This window comes from Seriola lalandi, unplaced genomic scaffold, assembly GCF_002814215.2.
Source record: "Seriola lalandi dorsalis isolate HSWRI2012SDOR001 ecotype SW California unplaced genomic scaffold, Sedor1 jcf7180002054950, whole genome shotgun sequence".
Taxonomy (NCBI): domain Eukaryota; kingdom Metazoa; phylum Chordata; class Actinopteri; order Carangiformes; family Carangidae; genus Seriola; species Seriola lalandi.
Genome location: NW_019525501.1, coordinates 139,730 through 163,975, shown reverse-complemented (window position 1 = coordinate 163,975; position 24,246 = coordinate 139,730). Strand labels below are relative to the sequence as shown.

Genomic DNA, 24,246 nt, shown 5'->3' with positions numbered 1-24,246 from the left:
GCTTTCACACACAACTGAGGTGTGTGTCTTTGTAAACTTTGTCCAGTAAGGTCAGTTAGCCACAGGTGAGCTCCATCCAGGACTTTCTGTTCAAACTGTCAACAGATTGAGAATGATGTGATTACTCATTGTTCATGGTGTTCTCACTGTTTACCTAAAGACGGAGGCGTGGTGGACAAGTGGGAAGGCGTTGGTCTTGTAAACCAAAGGTCATGGGGCAGCTCATCCATCACCATCGTGTTTAACGTCATGACACTGTAGGTGGTTTGTTGGAGCTACACTGACATCTGGTGGTTCAAACACAGCACTACGTTTCCTTTACATCGACTCTACTGAAGCAGTTCTGAGGGATTTCTTCTTCACTTGACTTTTCCTTTTTTTAATTTAATTCCAGGAAATTTCAGAAGGAAATTCAGTGATATTTACGCAGCATATTTGACAGCTGTAGTTAGTGGTTACATAGGAAACGTACAATGTGAACACTGGATTGTTATAGATTAAAATACCCACAGACACAGCTGGATTAACCTGCTGATTAACCCAGGACAAACACTTGTATTTCAGTCTCTTATGATGGAATAAGACTCGGCCCAGGTTTGAGTCACTTAGTTAAACACAAGTTCATTAAAAACTACAAGATTATTTACAGTATGTATGAGATGGACAAAATATAAACTGAAATAATTTAAGTTTAAGGGCCTTTTACGTATTAATATTACAGAAACCACCAGAGTTAATGTTGTTTTTTATTTTCAAACTTCAGGTATATTTTTACTTTAAATAAAGTTATGACTGTTTAGTTTAAACTTAGTTGTTTATGGTTGTTTTCATGAACAGAAAATTAGTTTCTAAATCAAATTGTGACTCATATAAACTTAATCATATAAATCTAATGCTAAATGCTAAACGAATCAGCATTAGACAGAAAAGTTAATTGATTGTAATTAACATGAACAAACTGTTTAAATTTGTTAATTTTCACAGAAGATTTTGAAGCACATTCTTTTTCAAATTTACCTTTTTTATTCAAGTTTACCAAAATCCAAATGAAAACAGGTGTTTACACACCTGAGAATGATGTCACTACAAAAATATATTAAAAAATGAAACTAAAACCAACAGGAACTAAAAGACCTTTCCAGATATTCACAGGTCGGGAGTTTAGAGAAACTGAGTTTAACTGTGAACCAACAGAAGTTTCACTGGAGGAAATGAACAATCACATTAAACGTCAGCGTCATTCTTTAAATACAGGAGTTTAAACAGTTAATGAAACCATGATGAGACGTTAGAAACACTGGGATTAAACTGTAAAGACATTATTTCAATAACTAAAGCTGTGGGATTCATTGGCCACTGAACTGAGCAAAAGAAACATCCTGAGAAACTGAACTCACGGTGAAATCCCCGAAACACCAAGATCTGTTCATAATACCATCAAATAAAAAAAGGATTAAAGGTCTTCTCAGTCCAAAACAAACAAACATCCTCTTCCTGTTTCTGACAGAGGTCGTGTTGATGACAGTCGTCATAGCAGCACCAGCCCCTCCCTCAAGGTTAGAGGCTTCCCAGCTGTTACCAACGCACCAGGAAGTGGTTGGGGTTAGCCCACCCTGAGAGGCGGAGCTACGAGGACGACGCCGTCGCCTCTGACAAACAGCATGGGGATGTTCCTCTTGGTCGACTGAAGGGACACGAAAACAATATTAATACTTTTATTTAACAATTTTACTCAAATTATATTTTTAAAGTTCTTTAACTTTGAAAAACAATATTTCAGACAGATACAAAAATATATAATTTACACACACGATTCCAAAAAATAGGAATTTTAAATACTTTGAACACTGCGTAGAGCGGCAGCTGAACGAACACTGATTAACACCTACTCTGTATTTTACCTGGCAGCTGGACAGATCAATAAATATCATCTAATTGCAGACGGTCTACATCAGTATCAATATCAGGATCAGCATCAGTGGTGACGTCAGCTGATAAGGAGGTGTCATGTCATTTAGAAACAGTGTGTTTACACAGTTTGTCCACCAGAGAGCGCTGACAGGACGTTTACCTGCTCTGCTCAGTGTGTGTGTGAAACTCATGGACTTCTTGTGTTGTGGTGTTTCATCGTCTCCTCTGTGATTAGACAACTACAAGAGTCTGAACCCTCAGAGCCTGTGTGTGTGTGTGTGTGTGTGTGTGTGTGTGTGTGTGTGTGTGTGTGTGTGTGTGTGTGTGTGTGTGTGTGTCTGCAGTGTTGCATGAGAGGAGAACAGCTCAATGTTGTACCTTGTAGAGTTCTTCATACGTCTCCTCGTCAATCTCCACCGTCGTCACCGTCTCCTCCACGTCTCCCAGGATCATGTTCAGGTGCTGATCATACGCCTGAAACAAACAAACAAACACACACACACACACACACACACACACACACACACACACACACACACATGTTAGAAAGAGAGAAAACCAGAAATACACCACAGGAAACAAAACTGATTTTTATAAGAAAGTCTCTGGAGGCTGAGCTGACTGATCCAGACTCCTGGTTTCAGAGATGAGCGGTGTAGGGAGACTGTGTGTGTGTGTGTGTGTGTGTGTGTGTGTGTGTGTCTTACGTGCAGTCGGCCGCGGAGCTCCCTGTCGTTCCTCATCTTGACGTAGATCCGTTCATCTAGACTGAGTCTGATCAGGTCCAGTGGCTCCTCCACTGTGTTGGTGGTCGGTTGCTGCAGCACATGTAGAGAACGCAGGTTAAAGACACACAGATATCAGACTAAACTCAGTGTTGGAGGTTAAGATTTATTTTTCTGATGATGAAAACACAGAAGGTCACTGTTTCAAAAATACTTCTTTAAACATGTGAATAAAGAAATATTCAAACATTAAAGTTTCCTGATCCAAGCATCGTGCTGCTTTTGAGATGAAAGTTTAAAAAACTTGATTGTTTATGAAAATACAAAAAATAACAGAAAGTAAAATCAATACATTCAAAAAGTACAAGAGTTGAAAGAATATAGTTGATTAATCAATTGGCAGAAAAATAGTTATTATAATGATAATTATAATCATTTCAGTCAAAGACAAAATAGTGACTAATGTTTCCTGCCTCTCAAATGTGAGTTTTCTTTCTTTAATATGTTAGTGAGCTGAACATCTTTGTGTCAGTCAGACTATACAAGACTTTTATAAGACGTCACCTTCGTCTGTGTGAAGCTCTGGTTGACTTTTCATAGAATAAACTATTCCTAAAGGAAAACTGATTAATCAATAATGAAATAAAGGACATATGTCGTGTCTGGCTACCATCTTTGTTTGATTAGAACATAGAGGTTTTTCATTAATCCAGTCTCTCATGGTTTTCCAAATACTTTTAAAACAGAGGGAAGTTGAACGGTCCTGACGGGTTTTCATAAATCACCATTAAGGGATTCATCTCCCAGAGAAACAGATGAGCAGCTCAGTGACTAACTGAAATGTTTGGTGCTAAACTTTAAAATGTTTTAACTTATTCAAACCTAAATCTTCAGCGCCATGTTGCCTTAAGTTTAGGGAGTCAGGTGTTCTGTGGGTTTTGTGTTGCAGAAAAGTCTTAGTTCATTTCCTGGTGGATGTAGCATCATGTTATTTAAACTTAGCAAACGTAGCATCTAGTTATTTAAACTTAGCTAATGTAGCATCAAGTTACTTAAACTTAGCTAACGTAGCATCCAGTTATTTAAACTTAGCTAATGTAGCATCATGTTATTTAAACGTAGCTAGTGTAGCATCAAGTTATTTAAACTTAGCAAACGTAGCGTCATGTTACTTAAACTTAGCTAATGTAGCATCAAGTTACTTAAACGTAGCTAATGTAGCACCATGTTGTTTAATCTTAGTTAATGTAGCATCATGTTAAGCACAGAGCAGCTCAGCTAATCAAATTTATTTAGGACACTGACTCAGACCAAATGAATCCAAACTGACAGTAGGAGTCAGACTGAGAGGAGATGGAGCTTAAATTAAGTTTAACACACTGTGTTTCATTCATTTAATCCGTGAACAGTTACGTTCCTAACCGATTAACGTTCAGTCTGATTCAATGAAAACTTAACTCGTTGCGTAGTTAAACCAACTGTACAGTGACCAACACACTGACAGGTCTGAGCTTCCTTTAATTAACAGTTTAAACTGGATTTAACCTGACCTCAGACCAGTCAACAAACACGTTTTGTCATTTTGAACCTAGCATCACCGGCTAGCCGAGCTAATTTAGCTAGCTTGTCTGTCAGGCCGCTGCTGGCTGTTTCCACAGCAACAACACGCACAGTGACACAATAATCACAGTCACATATGTACGACAGGTAAACTGTGTTTTGACGTCATTTCTGGATCATTATTTACACGCTGAGCTGAGAAAACAACAGCAGAACTGAACACAGCGGCACCAACCTGCTCCACTTCGTCCGCCATGATTTTTGAGTCTGCGTCATGCAGTCTGAGCCGTGCGGGGGTTGCCAGGTCCGGAGTAAACACGCGTTTTCTCAGCGTGTGTTCATATGATTTATATGTACTGAGAGCAATATGCAAAGAAAGACTGCTCATTAATCACATTTTCTGTGCTAATCTACTGAAACAGTTTAGACATTTTAAGTTAAAAATATATATATATATTTATATATTTTTTTTTTCTTATTGTATTACTTCATGATCTGCAGTTGCAAACAAAATTGTAGGCATCCAACAAGAAGAAAAAGTAAAACAAAAGTTTGTTAAGTTTACTTAAAATGTTCTTTCAACTCAAAAATGCAACTAAGCAACTAAAGTTAACTTTCTCTTTTTAAGTTTATCCTACTTAAGTATAAAGGATGAGTGCTTCTTTCACCCCTTCACTCTACTTGATATGTGCTGGAGGAGGAGGATGAAATGCAAACCTGGCAACCCGCTACGTGAAGATAAGCAGTACCACTCTCCTCCTCCTCCTCTCCGTTCATTTTCCAGACCTTTCCATCTTCCACACGGCGCAGGAAACGGTCCAACAGTCCAGCGGTAAGTTTGATTTTACCTCAAACTTTAATATTTTTCTGATAAGTCAGATTGATTTTCCCGCCGGCGCGGACTGAGGCCTAAGTCTCGCCTGTTGTCGTGTTTCGAGCGACAACTGTCAAGTTTACAGTGTCAACTGCGCAGTGAGAGAATCGAGTTACAAGGTCAGCGGCTGAGAGAGAGCAGGTTAAAACAATAAGAGTCTGCAGCAAATACAGTAATAACTTATAATAATTATGATATAATATTATAATATGATGGTGCATCTGCTGTTGTTCTCTGTGATGGTCGATAAACACGCACAGAGTTAGGTTCAAACTGCAACTTTAGTCAATACAAATAAAAATATATACAAAATCAAAAGAGTTTATTGATTTATTTCGTCATATTTCCAGTATATGTGAAGTTATTGATCAATATATTTCTCTGTATCAGTGGGTTTATGTGACTGTCCTCTCCCTGTTTGTGCCACGTGTCCTTCTGCAGGTTGCACAGTTGGATTAAAGAACAAACTGAGCCTCAAAGTTTTACGTTTCTGCAGCTTTTTAGTGAAAAACATTGAACTCAAACCACATTTTAATTGGAGATAAAGCGATTAATCAATTATTTAATCAGCTAAATATTCGGCAGCTACTTTGATTAGTGATTAATTGTGGAAATAATGGAAAAAATACAACAATTTCTCCGTTCCAGCTTCTTAAATGGCGGATTTTCTTACTGTCTTTGACAGGAGTGAAAGAAAAGTGAATGTAATATAATCAGCTTGGGTTCATTTTAATATGTTATTTGTTATAAGTGTGAAGTCTGTTGTTTTTTTCTTTTCCAAAGCGTATTTATTAAGTTTTGTTCTTTTTATTTAACTAAAAATAACAACAACAACAACAAAAAGAGCTCAGCTACACAATCAGCTTTAATACTAATGACATATGGTGAAGAAAAAAAATATATAAATAAATAAATAATAATGAAAACATATTAAAACAACACTTTTGCCCCTCCCTTTCCTTCAGTAGAAATAAAAACTGAAATATGAAAAGGAAAAAAATGAGGTGACAAACAGACGTTACAATTAATGAAATGAATTAATCTTAATTACAGGCCACAACAGGTGTGCTTCCTGATTAGTCAAGAATAACAGTTGAAAGTTTGGAGGCCACTGGACAGTCTGTTGTTTTTAATCATCTGAACATAAAAACCTTCTTATTGTTGATTTACATTGTGTGTTTATACTTTTTTTTTTTTACATATGTTTATTAAACGTCATGTGACTCCACAGATAATACAGAATAAATGTGTGTTTTCATTTAATTTCACATTCATTCACTCTTTTAATTTGTTGTTTTTCTTTGTTGTTTATTTGTTTAGTACATGTATGAGTGTGTGTGTGTGTGTGTGTGTGTGTGTGTGTGTGTTATGTGTGTGCGCCTCCTCTCCTAGTCCAGCCCAGTGCTCCATACTGGGTGTGTGTGTTCAGGCAGAGGAGGCAGAGCAGAGCAGTGGAGTGACCCATTCCACCCTCAGCTGCAGCGTGGCTCTGAGGTGGAAGACATCCCTGCTACAACTAACTCACTACATCCGCTGTCACTATGACAACAGTCACTATGAAAACAGTCACACTCAGAGAGACCTGGTCTGTCCTGGTCTGAGGTTTCACATGTGTGTGGGAGATGGTGTGTTAATACTACGACTGTCAGGGTGACAATAATGATAATATCTCCATCCATCTTCTCTCTCTCTCTCTCTCTTCTCGCTCCATCATCACATCCTGCAGCTCCGGCGACCGTCCACCAGATGGCGCCGATAGCAGGAAGACAGAAGCTGACGTCACTGTTCACCTGAGTGGATCAGTTTGTATCATTGACTGTAATAAACATTGGCTGAGAGGTTGTGTGTTGTTTATTATTTTATTTACTTTTATTTAAAAATGTCTGAACTTGATGCAACAGACGAATAAAGTCGGATTGTTTCAGGTTAACTCGTGTGTCTAAGGTTTGTCCGTCTGCTGGTGGACGATGATCAAAAACAGCTGAAATAACTAGAATGACTTCCTCATGTTGTTTCCTCCATCAACCAGGAAACATGGTCGCAGTCTCTCCTCTGAGTTACACACCAGAACATTATGATGTCACAGTGAAGTTGACCTTTGAACCTTCATTTTATCCTTATAAAGATTTGGGTTGAACTGTGTCATAATTAGTGGATGAATTCCTGAGTTATGGCCATAGATGTGTTTTGTGAGGTCACCGTGACCTCGACCTTTGACCTTTGTCCATCAAATCATCCCTGAGTCCCAGTGATTATTTGTGCCAAATTTGAAGAAGTTCTTTCCCCTGAGGTTAATCTAGAACTATAAGAGCCCCGTTTCCATGGCAACAGTGCTCAGCAGGTGTTATCGGCTGTTACCATGGAAACATGGCTGTTAGCTCTAAGTTCAGTGATGCTGTCCTGCTGATCAATGGCACCAAAGGACCAAAAAAAAGTTTTTAGAGACTCTTACCTGTTGTTGTTTTCATTTTTTAAAGAATTAAAAATCTAAATTTGACATCTGCAAAATCTTCTTCATCTGAATTTGGAATGAAAAGAAGAGCTTAAAAACAACAAACATGGCCGACAGAGTAACTTCACTTCTCATCATCAGCTCCACAGTGTGTGTCTCAGCTCAGCAGGTGAGACACTGAAGGTGATGAGATAAAAACCCGGATGAGGAAACGTTCAGGATTTCATATTAAACTGAGGGTGGAGACAAACTGACCTCTGATACCGAGCTACAAAATTCATCTGTCAGTAGCTGAGTGGAGACAAAATAAGATGTACGATAATTAATTATTATTAATTCAGATGCACATATGAAAACATTAAAATTAAAACTATATAATGTCACTAAAGTGGCAAATAAAATCCCTTTCCTTTGATCTCGCTCTCTGATCCATCAGAAAAAAATAAAAGGAAAGAAAAAGAAGAAAATAAAAAAACCTGGGAACAGACTCAGCGTGAAGCCGTGTTCAGTAGCTGCTGGTAAAATGTGATTTTCACAACTGCACCAGGAACCAGACATTTATTTTGAAATGCTGAAGGTTGACTGTTGCAGTTTCCTCCTCGGCCACAGGAGGTCAGTGTTGGACCAGGAAGACACAGGCGTCCTCTCCCCGTCCTGTCGTCCCAACAACATAAAGATGTTGCCCTCAATTAAAGATCCACCCAAATTAAAAACCATTGATTCGACACGTCTGTTATGTTTTATGTTTTATGGTTTATCGTCTCTGCCACTTCCTGTTTATCGTGTTTTTTCACCGATATAGTAAAAAAAGAAGATCATTGATCGACTGAAAGGAAAAAAAATTGAACTATAAAAATACATTTAAATGTCTCATGTTATTTCACTGAAGGAAATTTTAAAATCAAATTTAGTGAAATAGTGAATTAAATTTAGAGAGAGAGGTGAGGTCAAACATGACAGAGGTCAAAGGTCAGAAATCACTATTTTATATAACATTATCATATATAATCAGTATTATTATGTAATATAATAGGTATATACATTTATTATAATATATTTATATATTTTAAATCATATTATAATCATTATTTAAATTATACATTGTTGTAATATCACTACACTATTATCATATTGTTTTATACAATTTTATATTATTATTACATTTTTGTTGTAAGATATATCAGTATTACACTGACAGGATATCATATATGTATATATATATATGTATATATATTATGTATATGTATATATATGTGTGTAATATATATATGTATATATATTATGATATCCATTAATTTCATGTCACACCTGTTTTTGTTTCGTTATGTTGCCAATAAAAGAATGAAATAAAATAAATGTGCATTTTTAAATGTTTAAGCATTAACTGGTAAACCTAAATGTTTCTATAAATCTCTCTCCCTATATTTAAATCTATATCTATAGGCTGATTGATGTTGACGTCATCAGTTCATCCCACAGGTGTTGACCTGGACGGAGGTCAGAGGTCAGAGGTCACGGCTCTACTATTCTACGTGGAGCTTTGGGAGGATACACCTTCAACAGACTGATGGAAACACTGTAATCTGAAATATTCAGATATATAATTAAGATTAGAAATGAGCGACAAAACATATAGAGAAATATGAAAATAATAATAATTATAATTATAATAATAATGGAGTAAAGAGTAAAAAAGAGTAGAACAGCATAAATAAGAACATCTCATATCAACATAATGTAAAAAGATCTGACAGTGAGTCAATAAAACAGATAAAAACAATATAAATACAACAGATATCAAAGACAAAGAAATGTAAGAGATTTAAATTGTACTTTATTATATTTCATCTGTTCTTTTATTATTGATTATCTTTTTTTCTTTTTTTAAATCTGTTCTATTGAATCTCATTCTCAGAGTTTCTCACTTGATTTGTTTTTTTTTTTTTAGCTCACTGTGAACTGCACTCACCTGAACGACAAGTCATATATTAATTAAGTTTGATTTGATTAAAGGAAGTTCATTAGTTACAGCGCCAGTTATTTAATCATGTGTTTGAATATGTGTTGACCTTTGACCTTACAGTGTGAAGAGGACGGGAGAGGAGGGGTCACAGTTACAGGAGTGTAAACCAGCTGCAGCTGTCCAGACCTGTCACCCTGCAAACACACACACACACACACACACACACACACACACACACACAGACTCTTAAATAGATTCACACCAAGTCACCAGCGCCGCTCATCTGCATTGTTTCATAAAGATTAATAATCCTGATGCATCAACATGAAGAACATGTTCGGTGTGTGTGTGTGTGTGTGTGTGTGTGTGTGTGTGTGTGTGTGTGTGTGTGTGTTGTTCTCAGACAAACATCATCTTCACAGATATATAATAAAGTGTCTTTACATGAAATACTTTCAGTTATTGAACTTCCTGACGTTAAAGTGAGGAACTGTTGACCTTCGCTTTACGACCTTTAATGTTCCTGGTTAATAAATGAGTTTAGCAGAGAGACTTCTGGGAGGTCGAGTCAGAGGGTTTATAACATTTAATTATGTCCCATCAGTCACTTTGTCACATTAGGTGCTTTATGTTTTTAAAGGACGTCAGGTCACTTGCAGTTTTGCCACAAAGCAGCTTCTCGTCCCGGAGACTGATGGTGGAAATGATTTAACGTGATGTCAGTGAACTGCACACGGTCAGTCCAATCATCAGACCAGGGACGATTCACCTGCAGTGACCATTAGTGATGATGATGATGTCATAATGTAATGATGATGTCATGATGATGTCATGATGATGTAATGATGATGTCATGATTACCTCCGACAAGCAGGTTTTATTTGTTTGTTTGTTTGTCGGCAGGATTACATTAAATCTACTGAGCCCATTTGATGGAGGGAGGGGTTCTGAACCAGGGAAGAGCTCATTAAATTTTCAGGTGGATCATGTAATAAGATTTTATTTCTCCGCGCCGGCGACAGTCAGAGCGGCGGCCATTTTGTTTTCAGGTTGTCCATCTTATTTTCGTAGACACATTATCTCTCACCTGGACTCAAGGGTGAACTGATTAGATGTTGGGGGCCAAAAGGTCGAAGGTCAAGGTCAGTGTGACCTCACAAAACACTTTTTAGCCATAACTCAAGACTTCACAGCAATTATGACAAAATTTCATACGAATGGTTCATATTTTCTTCTTTTTCTTCAGTTTCTGAAAACTTTATTGTATTACTGTAGATTTGGTTCTAAATTGACTAAACTGCCATTATTTCTTTCAATCTACATGAAAAACCAAAACTAAAGACTAAAACATGAGATACTAAAACTCAACAGGATTTTTATAATTCAGAACAAAAATCTTGATTGTGACCTTCAAAATCCAATTTTGTTCAACTTTGATATCTATCTATCTATCTATCTATCTATCTATCTATCTATCTATCTATCTATCTATCTATCTATCTATCTATCTATCTATCTATCTATCTATCTATCTATCTATCTATCTATCTATCTATCTATCCATCTATCCATCCATCCATCCATCCATCCATCCATCCATCCATCCATCCATCCATCCATCCATCCATCGATCGATCGATCGATCGATCGATCTATCTATCTATCTATCTATCTATCTATCTATCTATCTATCTATCTATCTATCTACATCCATCCATCAGTTTTAAACACATCGGAGTTCGACAGCAGAAGATTGAAGTCCAGACGAATGTCGTTAAAAACATGGCAGCCCCTGAGCACCACTTCCTGTTGGCAGCTTCGCCCTCGTCTAAAAATAAGGAGGAAGGAATAAGTGACGGAGACGATGTTGTTATTGTCTGAACAGAGTCAGAGCCGAACGTCAGTCTGTTCTCCTGCTGCAAACAAAAGAAAAATAAAAGACTATTCACTCTTTATTTTTATATTGTTTTTTTAATATAAGTTGCTGTTTATGCGTCTCATGTCGCCTGAACTGTTTCCACAAAAATGAAAAGGCAAATGCTGAAACTAAAAATATGAGCTGATGGAAAACATGATTATGATATTTAGCAGTTACAGTTCAGTTGCACAGAAATTAAATTTTACTCCACACTAGTTTAAAAGGTGAGATTTATGTCTCTGCATCTAAAAATACTGAGTCAGGGGGAGGAGGGGCCAAGAGATGAAAGTGGAAAAGAAGGAGGGAGGGGTGTAGATGAAGAATAATTAATCGGGGGACGTGAGTGATGAAGAGCGCACCTGTGAGGTCGCTCTGACCCGAGAATAGACCCGCACTCGTTAAAATGTCATTCAGGCCTTTACATTAGGCCTTTACTGACAGCCTGATTTATATGGATTTAATTATGGATGAAGCCAAAGTCAATGGAGCAGATTGAAGTACAGATGATTTTACACGTGCACATATTAACATACGTGCACTGTCAGAAATACACAGAGGTACACTTCCAATGAGCTGCAGTAGCTTTTTCTACAGGATCTATTTACAACAGGCAGAGGACGACACATCTACTCGTTATTATTATGCTTATTAAGATGCCTTAAAGTCCCATACAATGTTCAGCATCTTCCTATTGATTGAATTTAATTATATTTTTATGAATTTGTAATAATTTTTATCAGGTCTTCCTCAAAGAAGAGACTTTATTCACAGCTGTTATTTCAACACTGTCTTCAGTCTATATAATAATAATATATGATAATAATGATAATAGAATTAAGAATAATAATAATGAAATAAATAATAATAATAATAAATTATTATCAAAAATAATAAAATTGTTATTAATAATAATAATAATAATAATAATAATGCTGGTTTTTCATACAAGAAAGGCAGAACCAAGTGCTTTACAACAAAGAATTACAGGCACCAAGTTCATCATGAAAAGAAATAAATGAAAATAAAAACCTGTTAAAAACTTTAATGTAAAATGAGATTTAATAAAACTAAAATAACATAAAGGAAAAAAGAAAGAAAATAATTGATAATTAAAATAAGTTAAAAGTGGTAAGAAACCTGAACGGCACCACAGCTCGGAGGCAAACAGCTCTACAGAACATCTTTTTCCCGACAGACTCAAACGCACCACAGGTATTTATATCACTCAGGATATTTCCAGGTGGAGAACAAACATAGAGCGAAAAGAGAGAGAGAGGGAACACTGGACTGAGAGTCATCCACAGACTGTAAACAAAGATGGATGTCACCTCTGTGACGTCACCCACAGGTTTCTAAAGCTCAGAGTGAGCTTCTCCGCTGTCGCCATCTTGACAGTGTCTGACTCCGCCCCCTAACTCCCACAAATATGGGCAAAGAGGAGGGGTTAGTCAGTTGTTATGTTTCGTGTTTCAGTCTGGAGGTTGATGCTTAGTCTCAACATGTATCGTTTGCTTTACAAAAATGGTCAGCAGCAAGTATGTAGGAATTGTGGGTAATGGCACCTTAAAGGTGGCTAGCAGAGCTACGAGCAGCTAACACACCTGTCTGTTCAAATGTCTCCATCTTTGATGGAGAATCATCAGCGGTGATGACGATGACCACGATAATGATGTCATGATGATGATGTCACGATGATGTCTGATGATGTCATGACGATGTAATGATAGTCATGACGATGTAATGATGATGTCATGATGATGTAATGATGATGTCATAATGTCATGATGATATAATGATGATATAATGATGATGTAATGATGATGTCATGAAGATGTCATAATGTCATGATGATGTCATGATGATGTCATGCTGATGTCATGATGATGTCATGATAATGTCATGCTGATGTCATGATGATGTCATGATGATGTCATGATAATGTCATGATGATGTCATGATGATGTCATGATGTGCAGTAATTGATGCTTCCTTGTCAGTGTTTGCAGCATCATGCTTAGTGTTTTGGTGGAACACGTTACGAACGCTGCAGCTTTTGTCGGATGTCTTTAGATTTTTATTTTTGCCGGTGGAGAACAGAGAGCGAGGACGGAGAAGTGGGACGGCGGCAGATCAGAGCGTGAAGCTCGGCTCACGGCAGCGGCGCCAGGCGAGAGGCAGCTGGAGACAGAAATAAACCTGACAGGCGCTCTTTAGTTCTGCTCTCCTCGCTCTGTTCCCGCTCAACTGTGAATATGACACAGCTGAGTCACACAGCGACGCTTGTGTGTGTATGTGTGTGTGTGTGTGTGTGTTTGTGTGTGTGTTTGTATGTGTATGTGTGTGTGTGCGTGTGTGTGTGTGTGTGTGTGTGTTTGTATGTGTATGTGTGTGTGTGCGTGTGTGTGTGTGTGTGTGTGTGTGTGTGTGTGTGTGTGTGTGTGTGTGTCAGCAGAGAAACCTAATAGGATCAGTCAACTTCAATCTTCTGTTTCCATAATACACCAACGCACCTACATACATCTCCCCTTTGAAGTGTGTGTGTGTGTGTGTGTGTGTATGTGTGTGTGTGTGTGTGTGTGTGTGTGTGTGTGTTTCCTGCTATAGGCTGAGTAAAGCGGATTATAGCGGTTTACCATCTCACGATTGTCGTGTCCAATATGATCAAACCTCTGATTGAACAATAACGACTCTGCGTCATGTGACACGTTGATTCATCTGTTATTAATTTCTTCAGTTTCATACTAATACTTCTGTTCTATTCAATTAATTTCCCATCATTCTCCTCTTCCTATTTCTCTTCTCCCTCCATTATTTTCTTCCTGTACACTCGTTAAAAGGAACATTTATTTTTGGATTTTTATTCCTCCATTTTGTTTTCAGTCCGTCCGCCTCGTTCTTGTGGAAACAATATTTCAGTGACACCTCACAAAACTCTTTTTAACCACAACCTTCACACAGCAGTGAAGATTTTATAATATTTTATCTGACCCTGGATAAACTTGGATGTAACCTGGAACTAGTCTGAGCGGCGGAGGGATACGACCACGAAGAGGTGGTTCTAGTTCTCTATATCTTTTCTTCATCTTTATACATCAGCCATTATTTCTCCACAGCCTGCTCTCTGAAGAACATGTCGCTGTCTCTCCTCACCCCTCTACGTTTCTGTAACATGGTGAAAAGCAGTAGTTTAATGTTGTGTTATGATCGATGTGATCTGTAGCTACACATTAAAAACCAACATCAATATTTGAAACAGACGTAAATAACAGGAACTGGAACCTGAGGAGCTGCTGCAAAGAAACAACAGTTACCTGCTCGCTGCTGTTTTATTACTGTGTTCTTCTTCTTATTATTATTATTGTTATTATTATCATCATCATTATTATCATCATTATTACTCCAGGCTCTGATTTTATTCTGTTCAGTCACGTGTTTAGAGACTTTTAGTGGAGCAGAGGAAGAAGAAGAAGAAGAACTGGAGACGATTCAACAGCATGAGGCTATTTTTTGTCTTTCAGTGCAGATAATTACTACCTACAGAGACTCTGCAGATGTGTGTGTGTGTGTGTGTGTGTGTGTGTGTGTGTGTGTGTGTGTGTGTGTGTGTGTGTGGAGATAATTCAGGAAGTGCTGCTGTGACACACGATCCAAAAACCCTGATCTGAAGCATCTTAGTGAAACCACCATCAACCCTCTGATACGACTCACAGGAGCGTCTCCTGAATTAGCGCCTCCCTGCGGCGGCAGCGTGCCGGACCGTGGTTGTCATGGTTACAATAATAAACATGCAGAATGTCCCGACTTTTTCCCCGTGGTTACTATAATAATGGTCATGGCTCGTTAGGTTCAGGAAAAGATGGTGATTTGGGTTAAAATAAGTAATTTCCTCAACATTAGACGATCTTTGTTGCCATGGTTACACCATAAAGTGCTGGTTTCACACGGGAATCGAACACACCGCTCTCCTGTGTCACATTCATCCACCAGACTCTGTCTCTCTTTATACTACATCACCGACACTTCTCCCCTTCGCTCCTGTCATCATCACTACGACCACTATATGTCGCCTAGCAACAAAACCTAACTATGATGTCATAACAACCTGCTGCACAGACGACCTGCGGGCTCGTTTGTTTAAAGTAAAGTTACTAAAACTTCCTGAATCCTCACGTCTGTGTCAGAAACACCTTCATCTTAAAACCTGAACTCGTTAAACGTTATCTGGCGTTTCAGAGTTTCCCCAACGTCCTGTTTCTCTCCGCGGCGACACAAACACACTAACACACTTTTCTTCTTGTTGAATTATAAAGTGCCGTTTCCTCTCCTCTGTCTGTCTCTCTCTCCACCTCTCTTCTCGCTCCTGCTGTTGTGATTACAGTGGAAATGAGTCTGCATCCTTCTAATGGAGATTAATAAACTGATATTAAAAACAGTATTGCCGTCATTTATCACTTTTCTGTTTCCCTCTTTCTCTTTTCTCTCTTCATCTGTTTCCACTGCGATTCCCAGGCCGATCAGTGAGTCTGACGACACACTGTTGTATCAGGCTTACAGTAAGTGCAGCGCCGCAGTCATATCCAAACCCATTAGATAATGGAGCTAATACAGTGATGGAGCAGATAACGCCGTCCTCAGCTCAACTTCCTCTACATGACGTTGGAATCTATAGATTTGATTCATTTCCTGGACGGAAACTCTTCATCACTTTTAATTGGCTAGGAAGCATCAACAATATTTCACTGTTATTACAACAATTTAAAACATCTTACATCTTTTACAGGAATCAGTAAAGAGCAGGAAAGACTGTGAACTCATCGTCTTCATACAGTGTCTGAACCAGAACAGACGCAGGACACACCCAGGAGAGAGGAGCTGTGTTACGGACTAGAGTCACCTCCTCGTGGTCGTATCCCTCCGCCACTCAAACTAGTTCCAGGTCACATCCCTGATTATCCAGAGTCACAGAAAATATGAACCATTTGTGATCATTTTGATAATTTAATCTTGAGTAATGGCTAGTAAATGTCCTGTGAGGTCACCGTGACCTTGACCTTTGACCTTTGACCGCCAAAATCTAATCAGGTCATCCTTAAGTCCAAGTGAACATTTTTAGCATATTTGAAGAAACTCCCTCCAGGCGGTACAGAGATATTGTGAGGTCACCGTGACCTTGACCTTTGACCTTAGAAGTTAAGCCACCAAAATCAAATCAGTTTGTTCTTGAGTCCAAGTGAATGTTTGTGCCAAATTTGAAGGGATTCTCAAGTTAATGCGTTCACAAGGACAAAATCATGTGTTTTGAGGTCACCGTGACCTTGACCTTTGACCTTTGACTACCAAAATCTGATCAGTTCTTTCTTGAGTCCAGGAGAATGTTTGTACCAAATTTGAAGAGGTTCCCTCAAGGCGCTACGGAGATATTGCATTCACAAGGCCAATACAGCGTTATGTGAGGTCACACTTGACCCTTGACCTTTGACCACCAAAATCTGATCAGGTCATCCTTGAAGTTCCCTCAAGGCCTTAGTGAGACATCGTGTCAGCGAGAACGGGACAGACGGACAGACAAACTGAAAACAAAATGGCTGCCGCCGTCACGGTGGAATAAAAACAAAACAGCAGAGATGTGCAGATCATAGATACACAGACAGAAACCGCTGCTCCTGGTCCAACAAGCTGAGTAATAAATGATCCTCTCATCCTGCAACAAGCTCCGCTGCACAGAAAAATGTTCCTGCTGTCAAACGTGGCTTTAATACATTCATCATGCGCAGCGACCACAGCTCTGTGCAGACTCTTCTTCTGTGGTGCTCGCTGCGCGGTTTTAATGAGGAGACCACGTCAGAAGTGGATCGTCGGGACCGGAGCTCTCCCTCCTCGTTTGGGTGTAAAAAGCCCGTTTTAGCTAACGAGCTGTGGGATAAACGACGCCTCAGGTTTTATGTAGATAGATTCAAAGACGGAGGAACGTTGCACTCACCTGCCAGGATGTTTTACCTGCGTATGCACCAGGTACAGACCTCTACATGTGATGAATACGTCTCTAGTTTCTCAGCGCCCTAAAACAAAGTAAAACCTAAAACCTCCATGTTCCTTCATCTGAATCACAAATCTAATATCTGTGGATCTACAATCCACTTCAGTAGATACGGGTCAGATCGGACCTGAACAGTTTGTAAAGAGTTCTGGTTTTAATCAGCTGGTCTGTTTGTCGTGGAGACACCTCTGTGAAACCTCCTGAACCACCGACACTGAAAGAATCCAAACCAGGAGAAGCAACAACTCCCATGATCCCACGCCACTTTCACCATGTCACCCAGCGCCGTCTTTTATTGTTGTTTTGATCAGAGACAGACGTGACGGACTGTGTTTAACACGCAGCAGTAAGGTCCTTGTAACTAACGTCCAGCCAACTTCACGCTCGTCTTTTGTCTGTAGATTTAAAACCTATAAAATATTCAGCTCGTATAAGAAGATAAACGTGCTGCATTGACATCAGAGTGATTAATAAATAATCTTCCCTCCTACAACACGAGCTCCTGGTGAAGCTCAGTAATGGATGGATGAGTTAACAGACTCGTTGCTCCATGGAGACAGACCACAGGCGTCCATTAGTCTTCATCGTGTCTTCATCAGCCAATAAGAAACCGGTCTCTGCTGCGAGGACCAGTCCACCAGCTCTGACTCTGATTTATTAATTAGGTTGGATAACGAGGAGTTTGTTATCGCAGGAGACGCCTCACTGGACGGACCCAGACCTGTGTGTGTGTGTGTGTGTGTGTGTGTGTGTGTGTGTGTCTGGTTCCACACACCCTCCAGACTGAATGACAGGACGACAGTTTTCATCAGAGACGTTACATCACTGTGACAGAGATGATTGATTCGTCCATCGTCTGACGTGTCGCTGCTTCATTTACGGCTCAGACACTAAACGACTGTGTTAAAGCTGAAATCACTGATTTTCTTTTCACTGCAGCAGCAACACTGAAAACAATACTGATATAAATGTTTAAAAATGTGGAATTTCCTTTCAGTTTTGAAAACAGCGGTTTACAGAGATGTTTCTGAAGGTTACGAGTGTGAATCATTTTCTTTTTTGTGTTGTGTGACTCTGTTTTTTCTTTCTAAATTGTGTATATTTTCTTATATTTTCTGTGTGTGATGACGCAGCAACAAACTGGAGTGTTTGTAAAGGACCCCAGAACATCCAAGAACAAGGAAACAGGTGATTTATTAAACAAAGAAAAAAGAAAGAGCACAACCAGGTAAAACAGGACAGACTGACAAGGAAGAGCAGAGACTAAATACACACCAGAGAGGCACAGGTGATTGAACACAGGTGATTGAACACAGGTGATTGAACACAGGTGATTGAACACAGGTGATTGAACACAGGTGAAACACATCAGGGCAGGACAGCCAATCAACAAGGAGGGAAACGGGACAAGGACAGGAAGTAAAATGACCACAAGATACACAAAGAAAATAATACAAAATAAGACAGGAAATGAAACAAATGGTCTCAGCTGTAGTTTGTTGGTGTGAAGTCAAAACAGATTAAACTGGATTTAAACGTCTGATTTTAGGCTGAACTATTATCAAATTAGCTGATGATGGGACCAGATACTGACACAACATCATGTGGTAACCATGACGATGGAGGATGAAAATGTGACTTCCTGTTCATCCCTCTTGGTTTGTTACCTGAGTGACCTTTGAGCAAGGCATTACACCTCCCCCAGCAGCCTCACCGTATGAAGCAGCTCAATATCCAACACAATCTGCTCTAACAAAGAAAAACAGGATGTCAGTGTTTAAATTAAACCTTTATTGACGTCAGTGTTTCCTACGTTAACACTCTGAGCACAGCAACAACGCTACACCTCTACCTTCACAGTCTCAGTGCTGAATGATGTTCCACTTATCTCTGTTCACAGTCATATTAATCTGTGCACGATGCAGCACCCTGCACAGTTTCTGTATCACATTATCTTTAAATGTTCTTCTGTAAGAAGACTCGCACGCTTTCACTTTGAAAGAAAAGAAATATTCAAAATTAATTTATTGTGCATTAGCAAGTTTCATTCACTCCAATCAAGCCTCTGCTAAAAGTTAAAATGAGGTAAATGACTTTTCACAATTCAATTATTTACTTGAAAACTATCACACGTCACACATGCGCTCAGCGGAGGAGAGGTTTTCATACATGAATCAGCAGATAAGATTTCCATCGCTGGGCTCCAGCCTCCTGTTGCTTGTTATTTCCTCTACAGATGAAACGCTGTATGTGTGAGAGCTTATCACATTAACTCTACAAAGCTCCTCTGCTCTGAAAATCAAGGGCCAATCAACCAGTCAGCTGCTGGAGAACAGTTCACAGATTAATTATTGTGGTCCAAAAAAAAGTTTATGGCTCTGACTTTTAGTTTGAAAGACAGACGACAGGAAGCCGAGTGTGTCAACTGCATCTACATACTGTACAACCTATAGAGCTGCAGGGGTGATGTATGTTTGTAGTCCAACCAGGAAGTTAGCATCACTCTGGTTCCCTCCATTAAAAGCCAATGGGATTTTTCCATTGTGTTTTGGATTATTAGTAAAAATAAACAACAGTGTTATGATCCTGACAGGTTTTATTCAGCAGGATCGTCTTCACTAATTAACCACTTTATCATGTTTAAGCCTAAATACAATCAGCAGAAGTAAAAAGCTGATGTTAGGTCGGTGGTTATCAACCTTCTCTAACTCATGGCCGACTTAAAAATCTCTCACCATATGATGCGGTCTGGCCGGCGACAACATAAATAATCCTGTGATTTAAGTTTTTCAACATTTTTTATGTTTTTAAAGATAATTTATTTTCAAAACATTGAAAAACTTTATTTATAGTTTATTTTTTATTATATTTTCTATTCTTTATAATTACATCTTTTCACTAAAATTGTGCTGTTTTGCAAATGATTTTTGTCACTTGCAATACCTTCACGGCCCACCAGAGGAGCCCGGCCCACAGGTTGGGACCAGTCATGTGACCACGGTCACATGACTTCAACACCACCACCTCTGGACTTCAACTTGTAGTTTGATTTAGGTCTGATCTCTTCTAAAAAAGCCTTTCCTGTAGTCTCATTAAGCCATTAGCAACCATCGACTTTAAGACAATAAAAGGTTAAATAAAAATCACATGTGGGGTATTTACTTATGTTTGATGTAGAATAAAATATGAAAATGTTTATGTGTAAACTACAGACTGTATTTCAGTCATCTAATCAAAAACCTATTCAAAAACAGCTAAAATGCTAACTAGCCTAATTTCTGTGGCTCAGGAGTCATTCCTGCAGAACTCTATAAAAGTATCAGCAAAAGTTGATTTAGTTTAAATCCCATACAAAACACACATAATAACAAATATAAAAAGAATCCAATTAAAATACCAATTAATTTTTTCCTCTGTTGTTTCTGCCTTAATGTAAATATTAGCTGCTGCCAGGCTTTTAGCTCTGCTAGCAAGTGACGCTAAAGTCAGTCTAAAGAGGACAAAAAACTAAAAACTAAACAAACAAAACAAAAGAAACACTTTGGTCATATTGCTGTGTAATTGTTGTTTTGACTCTTTGTCCTGTTTTTGTCCTGTTGTCATCAACAAAAACACCCAGGATGTTCTGTAACATTGCTAACGTCATGGCTAGCTCGTTTACTAGCTTCCAAAGAAATTAGCTTAACAGGACAGAACAGAGACCTCGTTGAGTCTGAGTTATGAGATGAGATCAGGTGTAAGTTTCTTCAGCTGCAGTTTGACTGAAGCTTTTAACATCACTGACACTATGCTAGATTCTCAAGGCGTCTAGCATGTAGCATAGTTAGCGAGGCTAGCATGGTCAGCATGCTAAACATAGCTTCCTTTCACCGGATGACCTGTCAGGTACATATGAGAGTCTGGTGTGTGTGTTGTGTGTGTGTGTGTGTGTGTGTGTGTGTGTGTGTGTGTGTGTGTGGCTTACATGTGTATGCCTGTTAATATGTTAATAGTTCCATTCATTTCCTTTCAATGTGTTTATCCTTAAAGCTTTGTTATGTGTATGATTATCATTAAACATGAATTAATAATCCATATTAATATTAAAAATTAATTCTCATAAACACTATATAATTGTTCTAATAGTCTCTGCTTAGTATTCCTCCATTTTTCTAGCATAAATGATGTAGCACTGTGGTTAGCATTGTGGTTAGCATCGTGGTTAGCATGGCAGGTGATGTCTGCTGGTGATTTACATGCGTGTTTCTGTGTGTGTGGATGTGTGTACGACATGCGTGTGTCCTCAGTCCCTCAGCGTAATGATGACATCATCGTCCTGTCCTTTCCACAGCATCTCCCCCTCAAAGTCCAGCATCTTGTGTTTGCGGCAGCGCAGCAGGATGCCCACCACCTTGTCCGAGATCTTCACGTAGCGGTCGAAGAGGCGTCCGAAGGAGATGATGGTCCTCCCCTCTTTGTCCTCGAAGCCCATGTCTCTGATGATCCACACCATCTCCTCCATCTCCCTGTGGATGTGCTTCTGGGCGCGGTCGCCCCTCTCCGCCGTCTTGGAGCCGTCTTTGGGTCGACCGTAACCGGAGTCGCCCTTGCGGAGGCGCTGAGCCATGGCATAGTCGTGGTCGAACTCCTCGCTGAAGGGGTTGAGCTTCTGGCCCTCCATGTGCTGATTGGACCACTGCTGCCAGCGGCTCTTGATGTCGCCCATGGTGGCGATCTTAATCTGGAGACACATGAGGGTGAACAGGTAAACATCCATGTGATCGAGCTTGCACAAAACTCTACAAACGCACAATGTGGCGTTTGAAAGATGCAGCGGAAGGCTGCACAAAACACCTTGAGTTTTTCTACTTAGGTCTAAGACAGTTTTTGATTTAAGGAAACCTTAACTCAGACTTTAAAGAAAATCTTAACTTAAGGTGTTTTGTGCAACTGGCTCCAGGAATGTACAAGAAAGGAAGATCTAATGAAAGAAAGAAAGGTCTAATGAAAGACACTTTATGGGAATTGTAGGATTAAGCTTGATTAAAAGTCAGGATATCTTAGACTCTGTGGCTGAGCTTTTATTCTTAACATTTAAACCCTGTTTCCTGTTTGTCAGCTGCTCTCTCAGTGACAGTGCCGTATAATGTTGAGTAGTGACTCTCCACCTTTAAATAAACTTCCTTCTCGCTGCTGTAATTGATCCCTTGCATGGCCTTTACCTTGCACTCAGACAGAGTTTATATAAATGGAGATATGGACGCTCGGATCAACCTGCATGATTCAAACTTTACATTTGTGGCTGTTGCATAAAATCTGTCTCTGCAAACTGAGCTGCATCTTAATGTTTGACATTTTTGTGTCAATTCAACCTTTAAAATAAAATAAAATAAAAAAACTCCTGCTGTTCATATTATCATCATCTTATCTCTCCTTCCTCTCTCTTTTTGTCTTTGTCTCCTCTCATCTTTCTCCTTCCTCTTATTTTTCATCAAAGTCTTGTTTTTCTTTTCGTCCTTCCTGTTTAATCTCTCCATCTCTCCTCCCTCCCTCCTCCCTCCCTCCTCCCTCCCCTGTTGGTATTTTCCTCAGCTTGTTCAGCCTTCAGATCAGTGTCATCAGATCTCTTTGGTATTTGTTCTATGTGAAGTCGGGACCTGTAACTGAAGGACCTTCCACGAAACTCTGTGAACCCTTAAAGTGAAAATCCTCCTGACGAATCTTTTCCTTTTTCCTGTTTTGACTCCATCTGTTGTTTCTGAGTTTGTTTCTACAGGCAGCAGCTGGGACGAGACCAAAGGTGGAAACAGGATTTATTTAAGTATTTCTTCACATTTCAGAATAAAATATTAAACTTTTTATTCCACTGTATGAACCTGACAGCTGTAAAATAAAATATATATTATCAGCTCATAAAATATGACTCACTGTAACAGATTAAACTTTATAATGATAACAGAGTTTACACATTATGACACTATGATTCAATAAAGTATATGCACATAATATAACTGTATTAAATGAGCCAATCACTTTTGATATTGTGTTTCATGTTGCTGCTCATATTTCTATGCATTTGCTTAAATTCATTTGGAATATAATTTTTTATTTTAACGATAATTAAAGTGCTGAAATAATCCTGTTTCCACTTTAGTAAAGTTCTGGAAACAGGACGTGTAATCAACATTTATTCGAAGCTATCTAATCCATCATTGGGTCAAACTCACAGCGTTTTAGTGTCTTTCAGCTCATTTGTTTTTGTGCTGCTGACAGTGTCAGTCTCCAGACTCAGGGCGACATTTTGTTTTTGGGTGAAATATCTGAGCTACTGCACAGACCAACAGATAACAACAAGATAACAAAGAGCATGGAAATGGACTTTTCTTATCACGCCACCACGATGACAAACTTTTATTTGGTTTATGACCAAATTCCAGTGAAACTAATGACGTCCCATCAGCCTCACACAGAGCTTGTTTGGTTACCGCTCTCCTCCATCTCATTTCCAGAGTTTCCAGAGTTTCCAGCAGCTGCACAGACAGATATTTTCTGCCTGGAGTTAATGAAGCTGCTGTTTGTTTCAGATCTGCTGCTTCATTAAACCGACAACCGACAGATGCTTCCTCTGATGCTTCAGTCATGAAAACACTGTGTTAGTCTGAGGTCAAAGGGCATTCTCTCCATTTCCACATCATTTCTTAAATTCACCTTTTAAAGGCTTCCTGCATAAAACATAACACCCAAGTGTTTTATGTCATAATTTTCAGAACAATCTCAGCTCTTTCTGTAACGACGCTCCTTTGTGTCGTGGAGCAAACACATCATTC

General features: G+C 38.9%; 2 protein-coding genes and 1 long non-coding RNA gene across 3 annotated transcripts in view; 1 reads left to right on the top strand and 2 right to left on the bottom strand.

Annotated features, from left to right (window-relative positions):
• Window positions 1-1,000: 1,000 nt before the first annotated feature.
• On the bottom strand, window positions 1,001-4,552 carry lsm3 (LSM3 homolog, U6 small nuclear RNA and mRNA degradation associated). The gene is made up of 4 exons (XM_023394635.2): window positions 4,432-4,552; window positions 2,619-2,729; window positions 2,290-2,385; window positions 1,001-1,684 (listed from the first exon to the last, which is right to left on the bottom strand). The coding sequence occupies exons 1-4, from the start codon at window positions 4,450-4,452 to the stop codon at window positions 1,604-1,606; spliced, it is 309 nt and encodes a 102-aa protein (XP_023250403.1). The 5' UTR covers window positions 4,453-4,552; the 3' UTR covers window positions 1,001-1,603.
• A 381-nt stretch (window positions 4,553-4,933) lies between these two features.
• Window positions 4,934-7,000, top strand: LOC111645414 (uncharacterized). Its single transcript, XR_002759866.2, has 2 exons — window positions 4,934-5,028; window positions 6,797-7,000. It is a non-coding gene; the product is annotated as an uncharacterized LOC111645414 (long non-coding RNA).
• Window positions 7,001-18,617: 11,617 nt separating this feature from the next.
• Window positions 18,618-24,246, bottom strand: part of abraa (actin binding Rho activating protein a) — a 7,907-nt gene continuing 2,278 nt past the window's right edge. The window contains exon 2 of the mRNA XM_023394634.2: window positions 18,618-22,160. Within this exon, the coding sequence (XP_023250402.1) occupies window positions 21,723-22,160 (438 nt within the window). The 3' untranslated portion in view covers window positions 18,618-21,722. The remainder of the gene's footprint in view (window positions 22,161-24,246) is intronic.